The sequence below is a fragment of the Microplitis mediator genome, chromosome 8 (assembly GCF_029852145.1).
Source record: "Microplitis mediator isolate UGA2020A chromosome 8, iyMicMedi2.1, whole genome shotgun sequence".
Classification (NCBI taxonomy): Eukaryota; Metazoa; Arthropoda; class Insecta; order Hymenoptera; family Braconidae; genus Microplitis; species Microplitis mediator.
The window spans coordinates 7,819,044-7,841,382 of NC_079976.1; the positions used below are offsets into that span (position 1 = coordinate 7,819,044).

Genomic DNA, 22,339 nt, shown 5'->3' on the forward strand with positions numbered 1-22,339 from the left:
TATTATTATTTGTAGCAATGAAATCTAATAGATATATATATATATATATTTTTTTTTTTTTAGATATTTAATTTGATTGTAATTAAGATTAAAATTTTGTTTTTATTAATTGACTCACATTTTTTTCTAATATAGATAATTTTTTTCACAGTTCAAATATTAAGGCGACACACGAAAAAAAAAAAATAATGATATTAATTAAATAAGTGTATGAAGAATCGATTGTAAAAAATTGAAATAAAATAAATGTAAAAAAAATAATAACAATTAAAAGTTAACTATATGTAAAATCACAAGGGACTGAATCGTCGCAGTGTCATGCCGCAATGAACGCACATCAAGTAACAACTGGCAGATGCTCTTGCTTTCATGCGATTTTAATTACTATCGTTATCGCATTTGCAACTTTAACCTACTTAATAAGTCACAATCTTGTTGCAGCTGCAGACATACTGTCTGTCCAATAGATTTTATGATTTTAAATTTATGTTGAATTATCCATAAGTAATTTATCATCATTATATATATTTGGATATCATTTTTTGGTATCTTTGTACGTAGAAAATTTATTTAAAAAGTTCTATGCAGATAAGAGTAAGATATTGTGAAGAATATTGACGATAATGGAGAAATTTTTCATATACATTTAACATATTTCTATTAGGGGTGTGCGAAAAGTTTTCTAATCGAATCGAATCGTAACATTCGAAGTTCAAATCGAATAATTTGAATTTTCTAGTAATTAAATTTATTCGTCAGTTTTTGAATAATTCGTAAATTTTGGCAGTAGTCGATATTAGGTCGAACACTCGGTTCAAATTTCGAAAATAAAAATTTGTGTGAGCTGTGATAAATTATGAAAAATTAATTACGATAATTTATGAATAATTCGAATATTTCTAATAATCGAATTGTTCGATTCGATACGAACATTTTTTTAATTTTTCGTATACCCCTATGTCTTATATACATTTATGGGAAAATTCCTATATGTATATGAGGAAAATTCCTATACATACAAGGAATATTTCCATAATAGAGGAGGTAAATTTTGAATTCGATTCTATTACAGTTTTTTGAAAGAGTCCAAACATTATAGAAACATTTCTGATAAGTATAGGAGTATTTCCTATAATGTAGAAAAACACTTCCTACACATCCATGGAAATAGTTTCTCTAGGTTATGAGAACGATTCCTATAGTTCACTGGAACCGTTCCATCAATTTTTACTTCTTGAATGTGCGGATTAATTTTAACGAATCAACATATAAAATTTTATATCAGAAATTTCTATAAACTCATCTAACCTATAAGAACTCGACTCAACGAAAAGAGCCGAATATCTACGAAGAAACTCGACTTAGAGAGATTTTTTTAAAATTACTATGTTCTGTAGTACAAAATTACAGAATTTGAATTTTTAAGTTCAAGTTGACGATTTTCCTATTGCACGTAATTTTTTTTTTGTAAATAATGAAATAAAGCAACAAATTTTTTCGATAAGTCATAAATATTAATGCGACAGTAAAAATACTTATTTTTAAAATTCAATTTTATTTTTTATAAGTTTAATTTTATGAATTTTGAAATTTTCCAGCATTACCTGAAACTTCAAGGTAATTTAGACAATGAAATTATCCGCGTATATATATAGAGTATTACATAATGTATTTTATAATTATGATATAACTTCAGTCTGTATTTTAATGAGTTAGTTTAATACCGTAGAAGATATGTATTTAATATTTAACTACAGGTGCAGCAGCATTGAATCATTTTTAAGAAGTCGTATGGCTCATGGTTATATGTGATGCATTATATACCGGGTGTTCTAGGACATAATTTACGAAGCTACCCCCCTTAGCTCTTAGTGATACTGGTGATGCCCGTAGCCGAGCGCGCCTCGTCCCCGCCAATGCTGGATTATTAATGAACGCCGGATAATTAAGTCGTTAATATTTAAGGACACCACCGCGACGGACTAAGCGTCATCCGTACCAGCGACAAAGCTCTGTGCGCTACCACCATATATTTTTTTATCATTATAAGAGAAAGACCAATATACAAATATAATAATAATAATAATCATAACAATAATAGTAATAGCAAAAAAAATATACATTTTTATTGTCTTTAAAAAATTTTTTTTCCCGTTCCAACATATTCGGTTGATAAAAAGATTTTATTTTTTTTGTTTTTGGTGATGACATAAGCCCGAATAAACAATCCAATTCTACATTCAGCAGACGAGGGAAATTGTTTCGTTACTTTTGTTTTGTCTTTTATGGAAATTAGGAAGAAAAAATATTGCCTCGAGGGAGTAAAGAAATGTATAGATAGATATATGTATGCAAGAGAGAATATTGTTATTATATATATGTATATATATATATTTTTTTTTGGTTCTGTATATAAACAGGCTAAAGTATCGGGCGCTTACTATACGATCGGTAGGTTGATCGTGGGTATTATTTATTACGAATCAGCATGTTGTGATTTATGAGTTAGTAGTAGCGAATATAAGATAGAAGCTGAGCATATATATATATATACATATATATAAATATGATAGATTTATAAATAAATAAATAATAATGTACATGCATTTATACATGTATACATGTAATATATATATATATATCTAGAGGACGGGAAGAGGGAGGGGGGCAAAACAGGGTAAATATAATTGAGTATTATTTTGAACTTTTTTCAAAATTCGCGGGTCATTCAGAAAATATTTGATTTAATTAAATTTATTTAATATCCAGAAATTTTTTTTTTTTAACGGCAACTAAAAATTTTTTTTATTGACTTTGAATATCAGAAAAAAACAAAATAGCGTATTTGAGTCCTCAAAAATGTAATATTTCCTTGAGTAGCTACCCCCCTCCCTTATTGATAAATTAATAAATAAATAACAATCTACATGCATATGTATATATATATATATATATATTACAACAATGGTATGCACGGTATGATTATTTTTGTGAATATAATAAATATAATTTGCATATACATATGTAAATATTCCGAGGCAATCAAACAAAAAATAATTATTAATATAAAAATATGACGCAAATGTATCTAGTGAAAAAAATACTAAAAAATATAATGGATATTTACTTTGAATAAATTTACTCTGCAAATAATAAATTAAATGAATAATTTTATTAAAAATATTTTATGTAATAATTTAATACTTGAGTGAATAATTTAAAAAACATTTTAAGTATTTAAATAAATTAATGTTTTGAAATTTTTTAGTCACGCAAAGTTTTTATTAAACAGCTGTTTTCAAACGTCACCCCACACGATGCTAAAAAAATTTATATTTATATATATACGTACGGCTGTGTCAAACATTTGACATTTACACACGTGTAGCGAGCGGGTGGGGGGCGTCGGCGTCAACATCACAGCCGTTTGTAGCATGCTAAGCAAATGAGTAGGTATATCTGTGCATTTTTCAAGGGACAGGCGTTTTTCGAGTGGACCACTCCACTTATTCTTTAAAGAAATAAAAAGAGCGCGAAGAAATGCTTAAGAGTGCCGAGGTGCAATAAAGAAAAATATAAAGAATGAAAAGTTTAAAAAAAAAAAAAGAGACAAAGCTCGAGATGCTCGAGGCCGGTAAGACTTTTTACATTTAAAAACTCCATCTATCTGTCATCAAAACCTTTAATAATTGTTATTATTTTATTGAATTTTTTGTTTTATATCACAACTCTTGGGTCAACTTCTTAACTTTTAATCTTCTTGATATCATGTATATATTAAATAAAATATCATACGCTGATAATTATGTATTGCAAATTACTAAATAATTTTACGTAACAGCGTAATTTCAATGTTCTAATAAATTACACTTAAAAAAAAAAATTACGTACACGAAGAAAATTGTCAACTTGAACTTGAATATTCAAATTTTGTAATTTTGTACTACGCTGCAAGGAATTTTTATAAAAAATTTCTCTAATTCGAGTTTCTTCGTAGATATTCGGTTCTTTTCGTGGTCAAGCTCTTATAGGTTAGGATGAAGCACTCAAGTGACGTACTACGAATTAATGCGTAAGCGAGCATCTTATACTCTCATTAAAAAAAATACTGTTTTTATTTCAATTTTCGAAATATTTTACTACACATTCCAATTAATCATCAATTTTACTATACAATTAATAAAAATTCTAATACAAAATTTAAAATGTTGGTTTGTTAAAATTACTACGCACATTATTGATTAAAAATTTCGATAGAAACCGATTGACTTCGATAGAAAGTCTATCGGAATCAATCGGTTTCAATTGAAATCAGAACGCGTATGAAGCCTTCAAGTTCCAATCAGGAGTAGTAAATTCTGTTGAATGTATATGAAAAATTTTAAAATTATCTGGTCAGATAAAATCATATATGATCAGATACTGAATTTAGACATGACTATATCTGCTAGAATATTTTCTTGATATTTGTCCAGATTAAAAAAAATATGGTCGTATATCTCAGCATATTTGGATCATATGACCATATCTGAAAATATATGTGACATACCCGAGTCAAAAAAAAATTCTAGTTTAGTCCTCAAAAACCTCAATTCCTGTGATGTTTTATTTGCCGCCCCAAAAGTAACTGTACTTTAGTACTCAAAATCCTCAATGAAAACTATGAGGTCTAAATGCGAATAATTTGTCGATTTTAAATTATAAGTAAGACCTCAAAATTCTCAACGAATGAAAAGTTACAGTTCGGACTTTGAAAAATTTTAGATAGAAAAGGGAGGGGAGAGAATAAGTCGAATGAGACTTTTGAGGTTCAAAAATTTGGATAAAATTATTCCTTTATGTTTTGAATATTTTGAGGCTCTAATCCAAATTATGTTATTCCAGTTTAGTCCTCAAAGTGGTAAAATTGGTCGTAACTTCTACTTTGAGGACTAAACTACGATAACTTTTTATACTGCTGTCAATCTTCACATTATAAATTGACCCTCAAAAACCTCATTGAGAACTTTGAGACTTAAATCCGAATTTGTTTCTCGACTCGGGTATGAACATATATAAAGAGATTTTGACAATTATTAAGAAAAAAGTCGTCTAAATTTAATACCAGGCTAGACTAGAATTTGTCATTTCGTTAGATCTCTAATTTTTTGTTATATGAAGTAATTTTTGAAAAAATTTATAAATGTAAAAAATTGAGAACAATGAATAATTTTTATTGAATAAAAATTCATTTATAAATTATGTAATGCATTTCCCCTTTGATTTATTCAGAATTATTAAGTACGCGAGTATATAAAAGTCGAAAAACTTTTATATTATACATGATAAAGAAATGTCTTGGCAATGTCGCTTTGTTTTATCGATTGTTGTTAGAAGTTAATATAATATGTATGAATATAAAAAAAAAAAGAAAAAAGAAAAAAAAATTGTAATATCAAACTATACATGGTATTATATTATTCTTATAGAGTTTTATATGTGCAGTGTATCACAACGTCATTTATATACACAGAATAACTTAACGGAGTCCCTTAGAAAGATCTTCTGCTTCTGAATGGCCTATTGCGACATTCGTTTGAGACTCTCGAGTGTTAAATAATAGAGACCAAGTTCTTTACTACTATGACGTAAGTTAAATCGCGTATTTATGTATTCTAATGTACATGTATGTGGTCTATAAAAAAATGATACGCTATTAATTAAAAGTTTAAAAATAATTAATTTTTCATTTAATTTTTACTCGATATATGTGTACTCAAGTGAAAAAGTATTATATTGACTTTATAATGCAATCGTTTAGATTACGAATTATAAAGTCAATATAATAATTTTATTATGACAATATTATATAAATTTTTAATTATTATTTTAACTCAATGTATATATATTTTTTAAATCTTTATGCTAATATTTTTTTAATTTTTTAGAAAGTCATTATTGACAAAGTAATCATACGAAAAATTTTTATTTTGAATATTCAAAATTTTACACTAAAAAAAAAGTTCCATACCGAATAAACTTCGAAAATTTGAACTTTTACACTTTGACTTTGGAAAGTTGAACTTTTGTAAATTTGAACTTTGGCGATTTGAACTTTTGTAAATTTGAACTTTGAATAATTTAGTATTTCTTTCATCAAAAAAAAATTTTTTTTTTATATAATTTTTTTTTTATTCATTCATCATCATCATCATCATCATCATCAACATAATAAAAGTTCAAATTGCCAAAGTTCAAATTTTCAAAAGTTCAAATTGTCAAGTGCAATTTTCAAAGTTCATTAGGCCGGTCACCAAAAAAAAACGGTGTAAGTCCACGCTATTCTGGTGTTTAAGTAATCGGTGTTAAATTGCACCCCGAAAACAGTGTAAAATAATTGCGCTAACGGTGTAAAAATTTTCCCGGTGTTAAAAAAAAAGTAGTTTTCGTTTTCAAGTATCAGAAGTCGAATTGTATTTTAAATACAAAAAAAAATGATTTATTGTTTCAAAAATTAATGATAACGGATTTACTAAATAATGTAGAAATCCAAAGTATATTTGTCTACAGTTAAATGTTAATGTTTTTGTATAAAAAAGTGGGAAACGGATTTTTATGATTCGTCACTTTGCAAATTAAATCAGCGAGAAAAATAAAAAAATCTGAAAAACGCTCTGCGAGAAAACCCCAAAACTTCCCGCTGTTTTCGAGTTCAGGTAGCTATCTAGATTATCTGCAGAATTTTTATAGACGGCGACCCTGATCAAAATTAAGGCGTCCAATGGATGCTTGAAGGCATCGGGGTATCAGACAAGTCTTCTGGAAGATAGCTAGCCGGCCGTTTATCCGGAAATAGTCGGAAATTTTCGAAAATCGGACCGAAACCAATAACTTGTAAATGTTTTTTATGAACTTTCAAAATTGCTGATGTCAACAGTTGAAATCAAAAAAATATAAAAAGTTCAAATTATTATTTTGACATAAAAATGACCAAATCAATTGTATCATAAATAACCGGATGTATTTTTCATTTTCTGGGCGTTCATGTGAAAATATAAAATACCAAGAGTGGAATACGTTAACATTGTGAATTATTAACCCAAAAGTTGAATGGACAAAAGACATGATAAATTGACGTATAAAAAAGGGGTCTTGAGCTTTTTGAGAATTTTAGCAATCACCGCAGGTGGACAGTTCAGTGTCCGCGTCTGGTCGCGAGTGAGACAAATATAAAAGATAGAGTAGTATAGTCGAGTTGAAGATCTTTTCGTCGGATGCTTTTCACGATGCCGAGGGTTTCCTCGGTGGCTAGAGGCCCAATGTTTAAGAGTATAAAATAAGTATATAGTACAGTAGTGTAGTGAGAGTTAAGAGTTTTGTACAAGAAGAAAAAAAATATAAAATAAAGAAGGAATATGACGGCGGTGACGTCAACTTGAATATTTAAAGGGTACGAGACTTCAAAAGAACACGTGTTACAGTACTAGGACGCCGTTTAAATAATGCAAAGTCAACTTACTCCCCATACTCTTTTTTTACTCTTCTCTACTCTGGCAATGCCCCTTATTTCCCTCGACCCATCATTTTTGTCTCTTGCATTACATTCTCTTTCTCTCTTCATTATTTCTTCGTTCCCACTATCTATATCTCTTCTACATTCCCACTTTCTTTGCTTTTTATAATTTTTCGTCTAGCTTCGGGCACTAATGCTAATATTTTAACAATCGATCCTACATGTTTTGTTAATCACCAAATTACTTTTTTAATTATTTATTTATTTTTTTTATTTATTCAGAGATCAAACCCGATTACTTATTCATTCAAGTATAATAATAGTCAGTCTGAAATGAAAGTTACTTTGTTCTGTCAGCGTAAAAAATTTTCTGCTCCAAAAAATGATTTTTAGACATGATTAATTTTTTTCGATTTATAGATCCAATTTTTCAAAAAAGAAAATCACAATTTATTTTTCAAAAGAGGTCCGAATTTTTTTAACAAGGTTTAAAAATATTTTTACTCAAATTTTAGGAAAAATGGGAATTCAAAAAAAAATTTTTAATTGGCATACATTTGACACAATGGGGTAAAATGAACACCCTGAGCAATTTTTTCTAATTAAAGAAACTGACAAAAAAATTTTTTACTAAAAATTTTCGTCGCGCTGTCAAGTGATCAATTTACCCCACTCCGAAATATAGTAAATAAAAATTTTTTTCGAATAGTATCTTATTTTATCCCGCAATTTCCTCCTTTTTATGTATAACGTTATCCTCAAAAATCACGAAGCTTAGCGTTGAAAATTTCTATTGTTTATCTAAATATCATATATTTCTGTTGATAATAAATGAGACTTGTTTAATCGAATAAAAATAATAATACACTGCAGAGTTATATAGTGAAAGTTTTTCCAGCAAAATGTATGTAGATGAAAATATTAGATATAGAAGAATATATTTTAAGATTAAAAAAAAATTATAATTGCTTTTCATTCAATAATATATGCAATTGAAGCTTAAAAAAATTAAAAAAAAAATATTATTAGTCACGATAGAGAGAAAATATGCAAAATATAGTAACGAGGTAGTAAAAAGTAATTACTATTAATACCACAATCTTTAACGTCGAACTAGATATCGAATAGTAATTTTTTTTTAATACCTTGTAAAAATTTTTTTTATTCACTGAATAATTGTAAAATAAATATGAATTTGTACATAAGATTATGGCGAATGAAAAGTAATTTTATTTATATAAATTATAGATTTACAAATGATTTACTCTTTTAAAAATTTGCGAAGTGAACGCGGATTATATCTGGAGTGATGACTGTTTATTTATTTAATTCCCTCGGAGTGAAATTTACTTTAAAGGGGAGTTTATTTTAATAAATTAAGTAGTTTGAATCGTAGGTATGTGGACTAAAGAAAAACTTTTAGATGTTAGGTTATACCAATGTACGACGTTTCGTCTATTTAGTTAGACTTTATCAAGTATTTAGTAATTAACATCACGTGTCAACTTTTTTATTTGCAGTACCCTCAACAATCATTATTAGCATCAATATAGTAACCATTATGTCATAAATTATTAATAAATAAATGTAAATATAAAGAAACGTAACTTTTAATAAATAAATAATAAATAAAAATAAAATATTGTAGTAAATGAATGTAATTTTTTGAACGTTGCACGTTATTAGTCTTCAAGTCATAACACTGATAATAATGATTGTTGAGGGTACTGCAAATAAAAAAGTTGACATGTGATGTTAATTACTAAGTACTTGATAAAGACGAAACGTCGTACGTTTGGTATAACCTAACATCTAAAAGTTTTTCTTTAGTCCACATACTTACGATTCAAACTACTTAATTTATTATAAATATGGACACGATACCGAATAACGGTTTATTTTAATATCAAATTCCCGAATCAGAGTGAATGCGGATTTGAATAAAATCGAGACTACTCCAAAATCACTCTGCTGAAAAGACAAACCCCCTATTTACTCCGTATGTGAAGTGAATTTTGGTAAAAACTCCGAAACCCCGAGTGAATTTGGATTTAAATAAAATCCGTAATCACTCAAAATTGACTCCCGATTTTTCCCACTGTATATATCTCGATAAATGTAGTTGGATGTATTAAGTAAAGTATAAAATGAATTCTACACAGACTGAAACACATCCTATTTGACTACATGAAAGCGGAAACACGTTCGAGGGCTCGTTTTTGCCCGGAACAAGTTTTAATGCAATTACCAAGGACTCCTGGCGCCTATCCACCATCTCTTGCGTTTTAATTCTCTCTTTTACTCATCTACAAAGCCCCGTTGGCGTTTACACCTCAACCTCAGTCGACTTTTACCCCCTTGTATCCGTCATCGTCGCTTGTAAAACAAAAACTGCTTTGCCTTGCACTCTATCTTTATATCTGTCTTTTTTTTTTCACAACTACTTTATATATCTTTTCCTAATTTTATCTTGTGCTCCTCTTTCCTCTCCTTATTCTTATCTATCCCTACTTTGTGATGAACTAATACTATTATTATTATTATTAAAATATTTTTATTTTATTTCTTTTAATATATATTTTATACCTTGTACGTTTTCTCCACTAATTCCAACCCCTATAAAATTCCTTCTACCCTCCTGTCGTTTCGCATTATTTCTATTTTATCACCAGCAATCTTGGATAATGCAATCACGTGTCTCATTTTACTTTTAATATGTTTTTTATTATTTTTTTTTAATATTACTAAAATTTATTGCATAAATTTAATGAAATTTTTTTTTGTTTATTGTAATTAAAAGTTTTTTAAAATAATAATTTTAATTAAAAAAAAATCTAGTATATTTTATCCGACAAATTTATATATATTTATGTATGTACAAATATATAAATATATATATTTATTATTATTTAAATTATTGTTGTGAAAAAGAGTCGAGTAAGAGGGAATATAACGTAGTCGCGGCGTATCGATCCCAAAATTAATTTGTAGTCCAGACAATGGGCCGCCATCTACTGTCTCCGTAGATACGCCGCTGGACGTAATGTTACATTATTTTATCTTGTAAATTTATACTTATATTTTTTAAATTAATACTTAAGTTTTAATTTTTTAATTTTACTACTATTTATTTTCAAATCCATTTTTTTTTTTTTTTTTTTTTTTTTTTTTTATTTTTTACGGAAAAAATTACGATTTAAATTTATAATAATTGCAGTAAAAATAATAAATATGAAATTTCTAAGAAAAACTACTATTTGTATTTAAATTTTAAATTACTAGGGAAAAAAAAAAAATCGGTCTGTTATTATTGATAATTTAAATGTAACGACGTCATCTAATATAAGTCACTTATTCGATTGTAATGATTGCAATAGTATATTTAATTACAGCCAGTATAGTATAGCCATTATCCAATTGAAGTATTAAATAGAAATATTTAAAAGTAAAGAAAAAAAAAATAGGGACTCTGTAGAAAAATTCTCAATACTTTGAATTTTTTTTCATAAAAAAATTTCAATTTCGCGCGAAATAGACTACCCTAAAAATTTTAAACTCTAATTATTTTTATTTTACTTCAGTTTCCAAAGACAATGAGCCTCACAAATTAAAAAAAAAAGTTTTAAAATTTTTTCTTAAGATTAAATTCCATTTTTTCCTCACGATAAAAATAATCTGACATGGAATATCGTCATAAAAAATTAGTTGTAAAATATTAATTTTCCCGATTACTTATTTATTATTTAGCTCAATCTTATCGATATAAAATTCATTTTTTATTGTGACATGAAAAAATTTTACATGGCCTAAATTCCTCAACATCTTCGTTACCCACTAGTAAAATTTTTACAAAAAAATTTCTGGGGTCCATTAACCCCAGCCCTATTTTCATTAAAATGATCAAGAAAGTTTAAATAAATATTTAATTAATGGAGTAAAATAAAATTCCTCTGATTGATGACAAGAAATTTTAGTAAAATGTCACCTGTGGCTTCAAGAAATTTTTTTATGCTGCCTAGTAATTTTTTTCCGCAAAAAAAAATCAATAGATTATTAAAGAATTTTTTTACAAATTTGGTTTTAAATTTTTCCCGCGAATTCTTCAGTCAAAATTCATAATAACCACCCCTATATTTATTTCTTCACATTAATATACTTTATGACATGTTATACCTTTAAGAATTACGTACTCTTGTTTTTAAATAGACGAATAAGTAAAAAGTTAAATATTTCGCGTATGTCGGTGCCAGGTACGCTTGGTTGCGTTTTAACAAACTCCTAATTCAGGAAATATCAAGATAATTTAACCTGCAAGAATCCTTCATCGAGTGTCGGAATATTAATAATAACTTTTTATTTAAAAAATCCCATTTAAATATATTGCTAATAATTAATTTTATAAATTTTACCCCCGATATTTTCCATCAATTATTTTTTTTTTGACACGTAAAATACCAGAGGCATTTTAAGCTTTTTCTCGATTAAAAAAATTATCATGGCAATTTGTACCTTCATTATAATCTACAGAGAATTTATAATAAAATTTCGTAGCGACGTGATTTCGAATGGTAAAAAAAAAAAAATCATCACTATCGTGCAGTCCACCGAGTTGGAGATTTTATTGGCGGGGAGTAAAGGCGAATGAATAGTGAAGAGAGAAGGAAAGCGAGTGAGTGTATATATTTATAGCAGTAGTATATGTTGGAAGGGGAGAGATATATATAAAATATATGATAGAATGAATGAGCAAGAGAAAGACAGAGTGACATCAGGTAGTAGAGAGAAGGCCCAGGGGGGATCATAATCGAATATTCTCGAATTTAATTTCTATCGATGCACCCGGGGTATAGGTTCGACTTTCATATCATCCGAGCGTTTTTGTGACAGTCACCGAATCTAATTTGTTCGGACGCTACGCTCGATGGGATATTGAGCCCCCTGTCCTTCTCCTCTCTCTCTCTTTTACTCTCTATCTCTTTCTCTCTCTGAACACAGACCCCCAGTAACTTTCCCCCCCAGCCTCTGACCCTGCTCTTGTGCGAATTCGATAGGATATAAATGCCGAGTGCTTCAAAAAATAACTCTAGCAATTTTATTTTTATTAAAAAATAAAAAGACATAAATAAATAAAATAATTTTTAAAAAAAGTCGAGTATTCAAAAATAAAATATGCAGTTTTAAATTTGAGCTCACAGTTGTACGTTTGTTGATCGTTTATCGTGAAAGAGGGCACAGAGAGATTGCAAGAGAGTTTTTAGGGATGAAAGAGGTTAGATGTATGAGCATGCTCACCAACGTGCTACCAGTCGTAGTCATGGTGAGAGAGATGTTACTTGAGCGTGAGCTAGACCTAGTCGCCGAATGTCCACGCAACCGACAGATAACGACGGGAGGTATAAATCTCCTTCCGGTTGAATCGGGAGCGAAGCAATCTGCGGAATGGTCCGGTTATCCGTCCATCAAGTCCGAGTGTCACGTACGGGACGTACGTGTAGCTCTCGCTCCAAATCGTTGTTATATCTGTAGGACATTCTGGTGTCGTTGCAGACGAACAACATGCAACAGTACTGATTCCACTAACAAAAATTTATCCTATATACATTTGCATATATATGTACGTACTAGTATACTGGTAATGTATGTAAAGCCAAAAGACCTAGACTGATGTCGTGTTGTTTACTATTTCTATATTTATGCTTGATTTTTTAACCGATGAGTAACAAAAGTAAAACAGTACTCAGACAAGATAATTTTTGATTTACTGAAGTTCACTAATTCTTTATGGCTGTTTTATAAATTAAATTTTTATCTTAATATTAGTATACTTACGGTACGAATCGTAACGGTCATGGGATCTATAGGACCCGAGTGTCTGATCGGTTATGGAAATTGGAATGATTAATAATTTTTTAAGAAATTTTGTAGATATTAATTAAAGATTTTCATGAGCTAGGATTCATTTTTATCATAAATTTTTAGTGTGAAAAAAATGATAAAAACGGAAAAAATGAATTTTTATAGAAAAATGAGTATAGTTTTGTTATTTGTAGGTATTGTTAAGTAAATTTTGTGGCAAATTACTGGGAAATGATTTTACTTTGATAAGAAATTGATGAAAAAATTCAATCTTACAAGAAATATATTTAGTTTAGTGAATAAAGTGAAAATTATCCATTGAAAATTTTAAGAGTATCAAGAAAAAAGTGTGTGGTTTTTGGCAAAGATCTCTGTAAATATTGAATTATTCAAAAAGTTATAAGATACCTTTCTTGTAGCTCTTTAAATTCTCTACAAGAATGATCTCATGTACTTTTTTCAAAAACTGAATAATTGTAGAGATATTTTCAGTTTAAAATTCCAAGACTTAGATACAGAAAATTGGAGTTTAAAACTCCATGTGACCATTAAGAATTATATTATTAATTTATTTCATTCATATTATAAAATAAAAATTCCACTTTTTATACAAATTTTCATATAGTCAAGTTTCTAGAAAATTTTGAAAAAAATCAATTCCCGCAATTTTTTAAATTAAAGTGTAAGTGGTTTCTAGCAAACATCTCTATAAATATTGAACTATCTAAAAAATCATGAGACCTTTCTTGTAGCTCTTTAAATTGTCTACAAGAAAGATCTCATATACTTTTTACAAAAACTGAATAGTTATTGAGATATTTTGAGTTTAAAACTCCAAGACTTGAGTACAGAAAAATGGAGTTCGAAACTATCTTCTAGACTCCATGAGATCATTAAGAATTGATGTTATTAATTTGTTATTCATATTCTAAAATTAAAATCCCACTTTTCATATCATCAACTTTCTAAAAATCTTTGAAAAAAATTCCCGCGATTTTTTAAATTGAAGTTATTATTGCAGCAATCATATATCAGCGTATTGAATTACTATCTTACTACATTATGACAGTTTTACTTTCATACACATATACCCAACCATTTCATCCCCTGTGCTATGTAAAGACACGTAGTAAAACCTTGCGTGGTCAAGTGAATACTGACCTCGGATATCCCGACGCGACTTATTGCGTGAGGCGCACGTTTGCGGATAATAGTTTTCGAATTCTCCCCTCAACCTTTCTAAATTTTTTTTTTTTATTTCATTCCATTCTAGTATGCAACTACACATCTTATATTTAAACTATACTACCCATCAAGCTCTTTGTCATTTTCTAGTCGTTCAAGTTTTTTTTAACCGTACTATAGATAGACTCTATATATATAAAGATATATTATGTTAGATATTTTATACTTTTTTAAAATAATTCTTCTTCTGTATTATTTATGATTTCTAACAAGGTTATATATGATAAAAATAATATATATATATATTTTATTTGTTAATTTAATGTTTACACAAATTTAAAAAAGTGTAACACTTGGATATATATTAATGATTTATTAAAATAACTGTTATCTAGTGTATTTAATTTAATATCAGTTAAATCAACAGTTCGTATAGACCTTAACTAAAAAAAATTATTTTATTGAATAAACTCGACGAAAATGAAGCAATAATAGAAAAATAAGTTATAAAATTATCAAGGTTTCGTTACGTCAAGACATATGTGGATTATGATTATAAAAATTACTGAAAAAATAAAAACATATATCTATGATATATAATTGTTCTATATCATACTAATTGTATAAACTAATGATTGAGATATAAAAATCATTAATGTTTAAATATACATCGATCTATGAGCCTTGAGTTGTAATCAAAAATATTTTACGTGAAAGCCTGCACGCGTTGATGGTAATCGTTAATGTGTTTTTTTTTTTACAATTTAATAAGTTGTAATTAATTTTTTTAATCATAATTATATCTTTAAATTAGTAATTATCAAAAAAAAAATAATAACAATAAAAAATAATTATGATACTGGTCAGTCGACGTCTTATAATTTCCGGATTTTTTTTTAACGGTAAATTATATGAAAAAAAATATTTGAAAAAATTGCACTTATAGTTTTTTGAATTTTCTACATGTGCATATTTTTAGTTTTTTTTTTTTTTTGTAATTGATTTGTTCAAAACAAAGTCCGAAATTTTCTTGTCGGTCAATTTCAGGATCATAACTAAATGATGGACAGCCGACGTCTCATAAGTTTTGGATTTTTTTTTTGAAGTAAATTATAAAAAAAAAATATTTAGAAAAATTGCACCTGTAGTTTTTTGAATTTCCTACATGTGCATATTTTTTTTTTTTTTTTTTTTTTGTAATTGATTTGTTAAAAACAAAATCCGAAATTTTCTTGTCCGTCAATTTCAGGATCATAAATAAATTATGGTCAGCCAACGTCTAATAATTTTTGAATTTTTTTTGACAGTAAATTATAAAAAAAAAAAATATTTTGAAAAATTGCACCTGTAGTTTTTTGAATTTTCTACATGTGCATATTTTAGTTTTTTTTTTTTTTTTTTGGTAATTGATTTGCTAAGAAATATATCCGAATATTTTTAATTGTCTGCTAACTTTAGCATTATTAAATAATAACGTTTTTATTCGGAAGAATAGTGAAATAAATGTGTAATATTTATAAATATAGGATTATATTCCACGTAATGTATTATATTGAGATTGTTCCTGGTAGAAGCAATTTTCGAAATATTTAAAATACATACAATTACATCGTCTCAAGCTATATCACCTTTGTTAAAATAAAATAGACGGCACACATTTATTTTTTAGACTCCTCTACTTATATTTGGTATAAGCAGTAGACAAAGGTCTATTATATATATATATTTATATATATGAAAGACTGAAATGGACCTAATCATAAGGACTAAAAAAGTATATAGACTAAGGTATTAATTTTGTCCTCGGCGTCCTTGGAAAGATCACGACAGGGCGGTCAGTTATTTCGGAGGTTTAATTTCGAGTTTAATAATTTTCTAAATTACCATTTTTAGAAAAAAAAAAATTGTTATAAATAATTTTGTAATAAAAATAAAAAAAATCATATAGTTTTTAAATGAGAATGTTAATAAATTAATAAATATAAATTTATGACTTGCAATTTATTTTAATAAAAATTTTTTTTTAATTTTAAATTTCAAATTAAAAATATCTGTACGCATATACGGCCAATTGATACGATGACTATTAATTTACAGACAAAATAAGATTATTAAATTTAAAAAAAAAATTTATAAAATTATTTTATTATGTCAATAACTGCTGTGTCATGAAATATTTTAAATTGAAGATATTAAAGCACATTAAGTACTTAGTAATTAATAAACTATATAATTTTTATCGGTATTCTTTATTTTAATTAATTTTTATCTAATATTTTTAACAAAGGCTGTATTATTATTATGATTTTCAAGTTATTATATGACAGTTCAAATTATTGATAAAAATTATAAATATGTCAAGTGACATATATTATTTATTATTATTGAAAATTTATATACGCGTTTTGCGACCGTCACGATAATTAAATATAAAAATAATAATCATTTTAATAATTAATTTTAGCGGCATTCAATCCTTTAATACATATATATATATATATATATAATATCGTAAATTTTTTTTATGTGCGCAATTTCTCACGATGGCTCTCAGTAAAAAATTTTTACGAATCTAAATGATCGGTCTCTACAATTACATATAATTGTCTATAATTAAATATATATATGTATAAATATATCTCTTCGTAAGTCAAGACAAATTTTAATTGAAAATTTGAATATGAAATTTTTATTTAAAAAAATTTAATGATACTGAAATTAGCCGTCTAATAATTTTAGATTTTTTTAAAAACAATAAATAAAAAAAAAAATATTTCAGAAAATTGCGCCTGTAGTTTTTTAAATTTTCTACATGTACATATTTTTAGTTTTTTTTTTTTTTTTAAATCAAATCGTTGAAAAAAAATCCAAAAATTGTCTGCTAATTTCATTATCATAAAAATCCTTTTTTTTTTTTTTTTTTTTAATTAAAATATTTTTTTATCAGTCTATTCAACATTTTATCTATAGAAATTAATATAAAACCGAATCGTTATTTTATTTTATAAATTTAATTTTTTTACTCCAATTAAAAAAATTTTTCTGCTAAAAAAAATATCAGATTTTTTTAAAATCCTCGATTGAAAAATTTGCAATCATTAAAAATAAGAAATAAAATTGCGATGTATGAAAAAAGACATAAAAAATGAGAGGAAATAAAAATATATGACTCACCCTTTCCTCCTCGCGAATCATCTCAGCAATGCCAGGTTTGATCTCGAGGTCATCAATAAGATTAGACTGACTACTAAGTGTCTGTTGATGCTGATGTGCTTGCTGATGGGCCTGTTGTGCCTGTTGCTGGTGTACCGACAGCTGAGCCACGTGGTGAGCACCGAGGTGGTTGACGGACGGGTGGCCAGTGGGTGTCACGTGGACTGGCACGTGGTGGGATATTGCAGGGTGAGGGCTTTGGCTGACCGATACTGGTGGTGGCAATGCCAGTGACACTGGAAGATCTTGTAAATTTATCTGCGGTGTCACTGAAATACTTGGCATACTAGGCGAACTCAATGACCGAGGTGTCGATGACGCCACCAGATTTTGCACTTCCGACATTACTGACGAGTGGTCATTGTCTTCAGTCATACACAAACTATGATGATCGGGACTGTCATTAACACTCGCTGGTGATCGTTCACTCGATACTCTGCGTCGTTTTTTACGGTTGTTGTGATTATGATTGTGAATTGAACTGGCCGGTGACAATGCCGGCTCCGATTGCAGTTGCTGTTGCAGCGCTTGCTGTTGCTGTTGTTGCTGTTGCTGTTGCTGCTGTTGTTGCTGTTGATGACTACTGTGCATCGGCTTGGACACCAATTCATGTTCATTATTGACATCCGCTAATCCACGTATTTTCAAACACTCGGCAACTTTAAGCAAAGGTCCTATTTGTTCTTGCGATACATTTATCTCTCCTTTGTACATAAACTCAACAGCTGCTTTTAATTCCGGCCACTTTATGTCTTTCATAATAACAATTGGATGGTGACATGGATTTTCAAAAAATAATGCTTGGAAATACGGACTGCAAGCAGATAATACCATTTTGTGAGCTTTTACGGAATGTCCATCACATGCTAGTGTCACGTCAACGAAGCTCTCACTTTGCAGCAATTGATCAAAGACATTTGTTAAATTTGTTTGATAATTATTCCATCGCAGGCAAAACTGCTGAGGTGAACCAGCACCACTTTGTTGCGTCATTATGAATTTTATTATTATTATTAATATTAATAGTTAAAAAAAATTTTTAATCAGTACAACACTAGTGTCTTTGTTGCAATCGCTGGTTACTCTGTCAAACGGATCACAGACTTGGAAGGATCATCTGTAACACACAACACACTTATTTTTTTTTTTAAATTTACATATATTTGGTTCATGCTGATAGTTATTATTAATTATTACACTATTTATTATTTTATTAAATGATAAATATTTGTGTTAACAGTTTTGTCAACTGCATTGACGTAAATACACATATCACTCATAAATATATACACATATATATGTATATTTATAACACGCGGGTTTTTTAAAATTATTACCCCAAAATAATAAACCACCTCGATGACACTTTCATATTTAATTAAATTAATAATTTATTAATTAAACACTTTGTGCTCCGTTATTTTAATTATAATTATTGTTATTATTATTATTATTATTAATTATTATTAGTAATTAAAATATTATAGTTTATAAATAAAAAATCACGACGAACGTTTTTTGAATTTCGCGCCCTCGTAAACCGAATAAATAAAAGGAAATAAATTTAAAATTATTATCCATATCGAGCCGGATAATAAACTTTAGCCGGCATTTAAAAAGCTTTCAATTTAAAAAATGCATTACGATCGTAGATATTATAAAATTATCCGCGCGGGGGCGACGTGGACGATGTAAACCGCGTGACGAGCGCGTCGCAACTAAGAGCGGCCCGCGCGCGTGGTTATCCGCGATAGCGTTGCGCCGCTAGTGCTATATGTACAATATATGGAATGGAGGGGTTATGATAAACGCGGGACACAAAAAGAGAGCGCGCAAGCGTACGGTGATGTGTGGGTAAGAGTGAGATAAATAATGTGAGAGAATGAGAGAGTGCAACGTTGACTACTTGACGGCAGAAGACCGCCAACCGGGTATACGTGAACAACCGGCTACTATACAACCCCACGCCAATGCATTCCCTTCCTTCTTTATTCACGAGTGCACCGACGCGGGGAGGAGACTCCGCCCTAAAACGACCGCCCCCAGACGCCTCTCGGTTGCTCAAAATTCGCGGATCGCCTCTCGATATGTTTATTCATTTTAAAAAAATTAAAAAAATTTTTTTTAACTACAAAAAAAAAAAAAAAAAAAAAAGAATTTTCGAATTTAAAAAAATTTATTAAATTTTTTTTTTTAATGAATTTTTATAAAAAATTTAATTTAGTTTTTGTGAGCGTAAATGTAGCAAACATCAGACAAATTTAAAATTAAAAAAAAATGCACTTATTAATTTTTTAATTTTTTAAAGACGCATTTTTTAAAAATTTTATTTTATCAATTATTTACTCCATTTATTAATAATTTTTAAATTTGTCTGATGTCTGCTACATTCACACTCATTTTTAGATAAAAAATGTGAAGTCAAATTTTATTTATTTTAATTTTAAGAAATTTTTTTATTTTTTAAAATTCATGTTTTTTTTTTTTTTTAAAGGAGAATTTTTAAATTTAAAAAAAAAATTAAAAAAATTTTCAATTTAAAAAAATCGATAAAATATTTTTAGAAATAAAAAAAATTAAAATTTTTTTTTACTGAACATTTGTAAAAAAAATTTAAATTTGATAAAATTTCCTATTTTTAAAAATCAATAAAATATTTTTAGAAAAAAAAAATGTTATGTAGTGACGTTATTTAGTGAGGCATGCTTGACGATAACAATGTTAAGTTCCGGTCGTAGAATGAAGATAGTTGGTGTAATTAAATTTAAGGTACAAAGAGAGACTGTAGGTCCCTCTCGTCCAAGTCACAGCGACTCGGTCGTTTTCTGGCGACCCTTGGCTGGCGGATGGCCACCCCCTCGCTTTAAACTGGCTATCAGTCTACGACTTGGTAATAGCAAATTTCTCCATAGTGATTCGATCAAGGTAAATATAAGTTCTAAATGTGGTACACAAGATCAAACGTCAAGTTTCTCAACAACAACAAATTTAATTCATCGCTGCTTAAATAAATATTTTAATAAATATCATTTTACAAAGCAGATAATAAATTTTAATATACAACGAACCCACTTAAATTTCGTCTTATCACAGTAATATACTATATTTATATTCTTTTTGATAGCCAAAAATATATCAAGTCTAAAGTTTTTAACTGATATAAAAATAAAGTCAAGTTAAAGTGATACGTTCGCGCCAATATTGAAACTGAATTCAAACGAACGTAAAAAAGTTTCACCAGAGTACAGAGTCGTGGGATCCATCTGTGACTATAAATGTATTAAAAAAAAATAGAAATAATAATAGTAATAAAAAAAAGTAAAATCAACAGAGGCAGTTTCGCACAAGACCCAGCTATAACGGGCATATTTTTCATATCTCGCGGAAACGTTCGTTAATATTTTTTTTTCCCCGTATTTACCCCTGCATCCCTCTTTGCAATAGGGGCTATACCGGAGTATAGATGTAGAATATATAAATATATGTTATGTATATATGTAGGGAGTAGAGCAAGGTGGTGGTCATAAATTTTACTACGTAATATTGTTTAACTGCAAACAGTATACTAACACCCTCACTGAGAGAGCACGTGAAGGGAAAAATTTAGATGTCGGGGTGGATTTTTATGCTGAGAAAAAATTAATATTTTTTAAATTATTATATATTTATTTTTAAAATAAAATCCAAGATGTTTTGTGTTATTTAAGTAATTAGGTCATTTTTTATTATGCCGAATATATATTAGTTTTTTATGTTAAGTAATACGCGGGTATATTAATATAGATTTTATATTTATAGTTTATAGTTGGATGAAAAAAAATTAAAAAAGATATTAGATTTTCCGCAGCGGCGAAGTAATAAAAAAAATATGAGTAACATTGAATATGCGTTTATGTCAGTAAAAAAATTTCATTGCTGAATGAATTTTATTGTTATTGAACTCTGTGGAAAAAAATTTTAATTTTGTAAATTTGAATTATGAAAGAATCGTTTGATTGTTATTTTTATAAACTAAAATAGCAACGAATATATTTATTTATACCGGTAGTTTATTAATTTATAAGAATTTCGAAATTTTTTTATATTATAGTCTTTATACTTTTCATATATACATATATATTGTGGTGCTCCGTTTAAAACGAACGTTTTTCTACACAGGAAAAGGATTTCTTGTGCCAAGAAATTTTTTTCTTGCTTTGAAAAATTTTTTTTCATGAGTGTGAATGTAGCAGACATAAGACAACTTATAAATTTGAATTAATTAAATCAATTAATTAAAATAATGAAATTTAAAAAAATACATATACGGATTTTTTTTAATTTATCTAAATATGCATTTTTTGATTTTTACTCTACTTACATTTTATTCATTTATTCTAAAATTTCAAAAATTGACAATTGTCTGCTACATTCACACTCATTTTTTTTTTCGTCTCACGAAATCTTTTGTTTTCAATTCATGATAAAAAAATTTTCTTGAGGCAAATAAGAATTTTTTGGACCAAGAAATCCTTTTTTTCTGTGTACTTTTTATTTGCTGTTTCAATACGAATTCAATAAAAATAAGAAATGTGCAAATAAAATTCGAAAAAA

The 22,339-nt window shown here is 27.9% G+C and overlaps 1 protein-coding gene across 6 annotated transcripts in view; it reads right to left on the bottom strand.

The window, feature by feature from the left end:
- LOC130673528 (protein bric-a-brac 1-like) overlaps positions 1–22,339 on the bottom strand; it is a 261,506-nt gene that overhangs the window by 156,388 nt on the left and 82,779 nt on the right. For 4 of the 6 annotated variants that reach the window (XM_057478550.1, XM_057478555.1, XM_057478549.1 and 1 more), the window contains one exon: positions 17,708–18,863. In XM_057478550.1, the coding sequence (XP_057334533.1) occupies positions 17,708–18,739 (1,032 nt within the window). In that variant the 5' untranslated portion in view covers positions 18,740–18,863. Of the gene's footprint in view, positions 1–17,707; positions 18,881–22,339 lie in introns of all 6 variants that reach the window. The other 2 variants (XM_057478554.1, XM_057478551.1) reach the window with 1 other exon arrangement.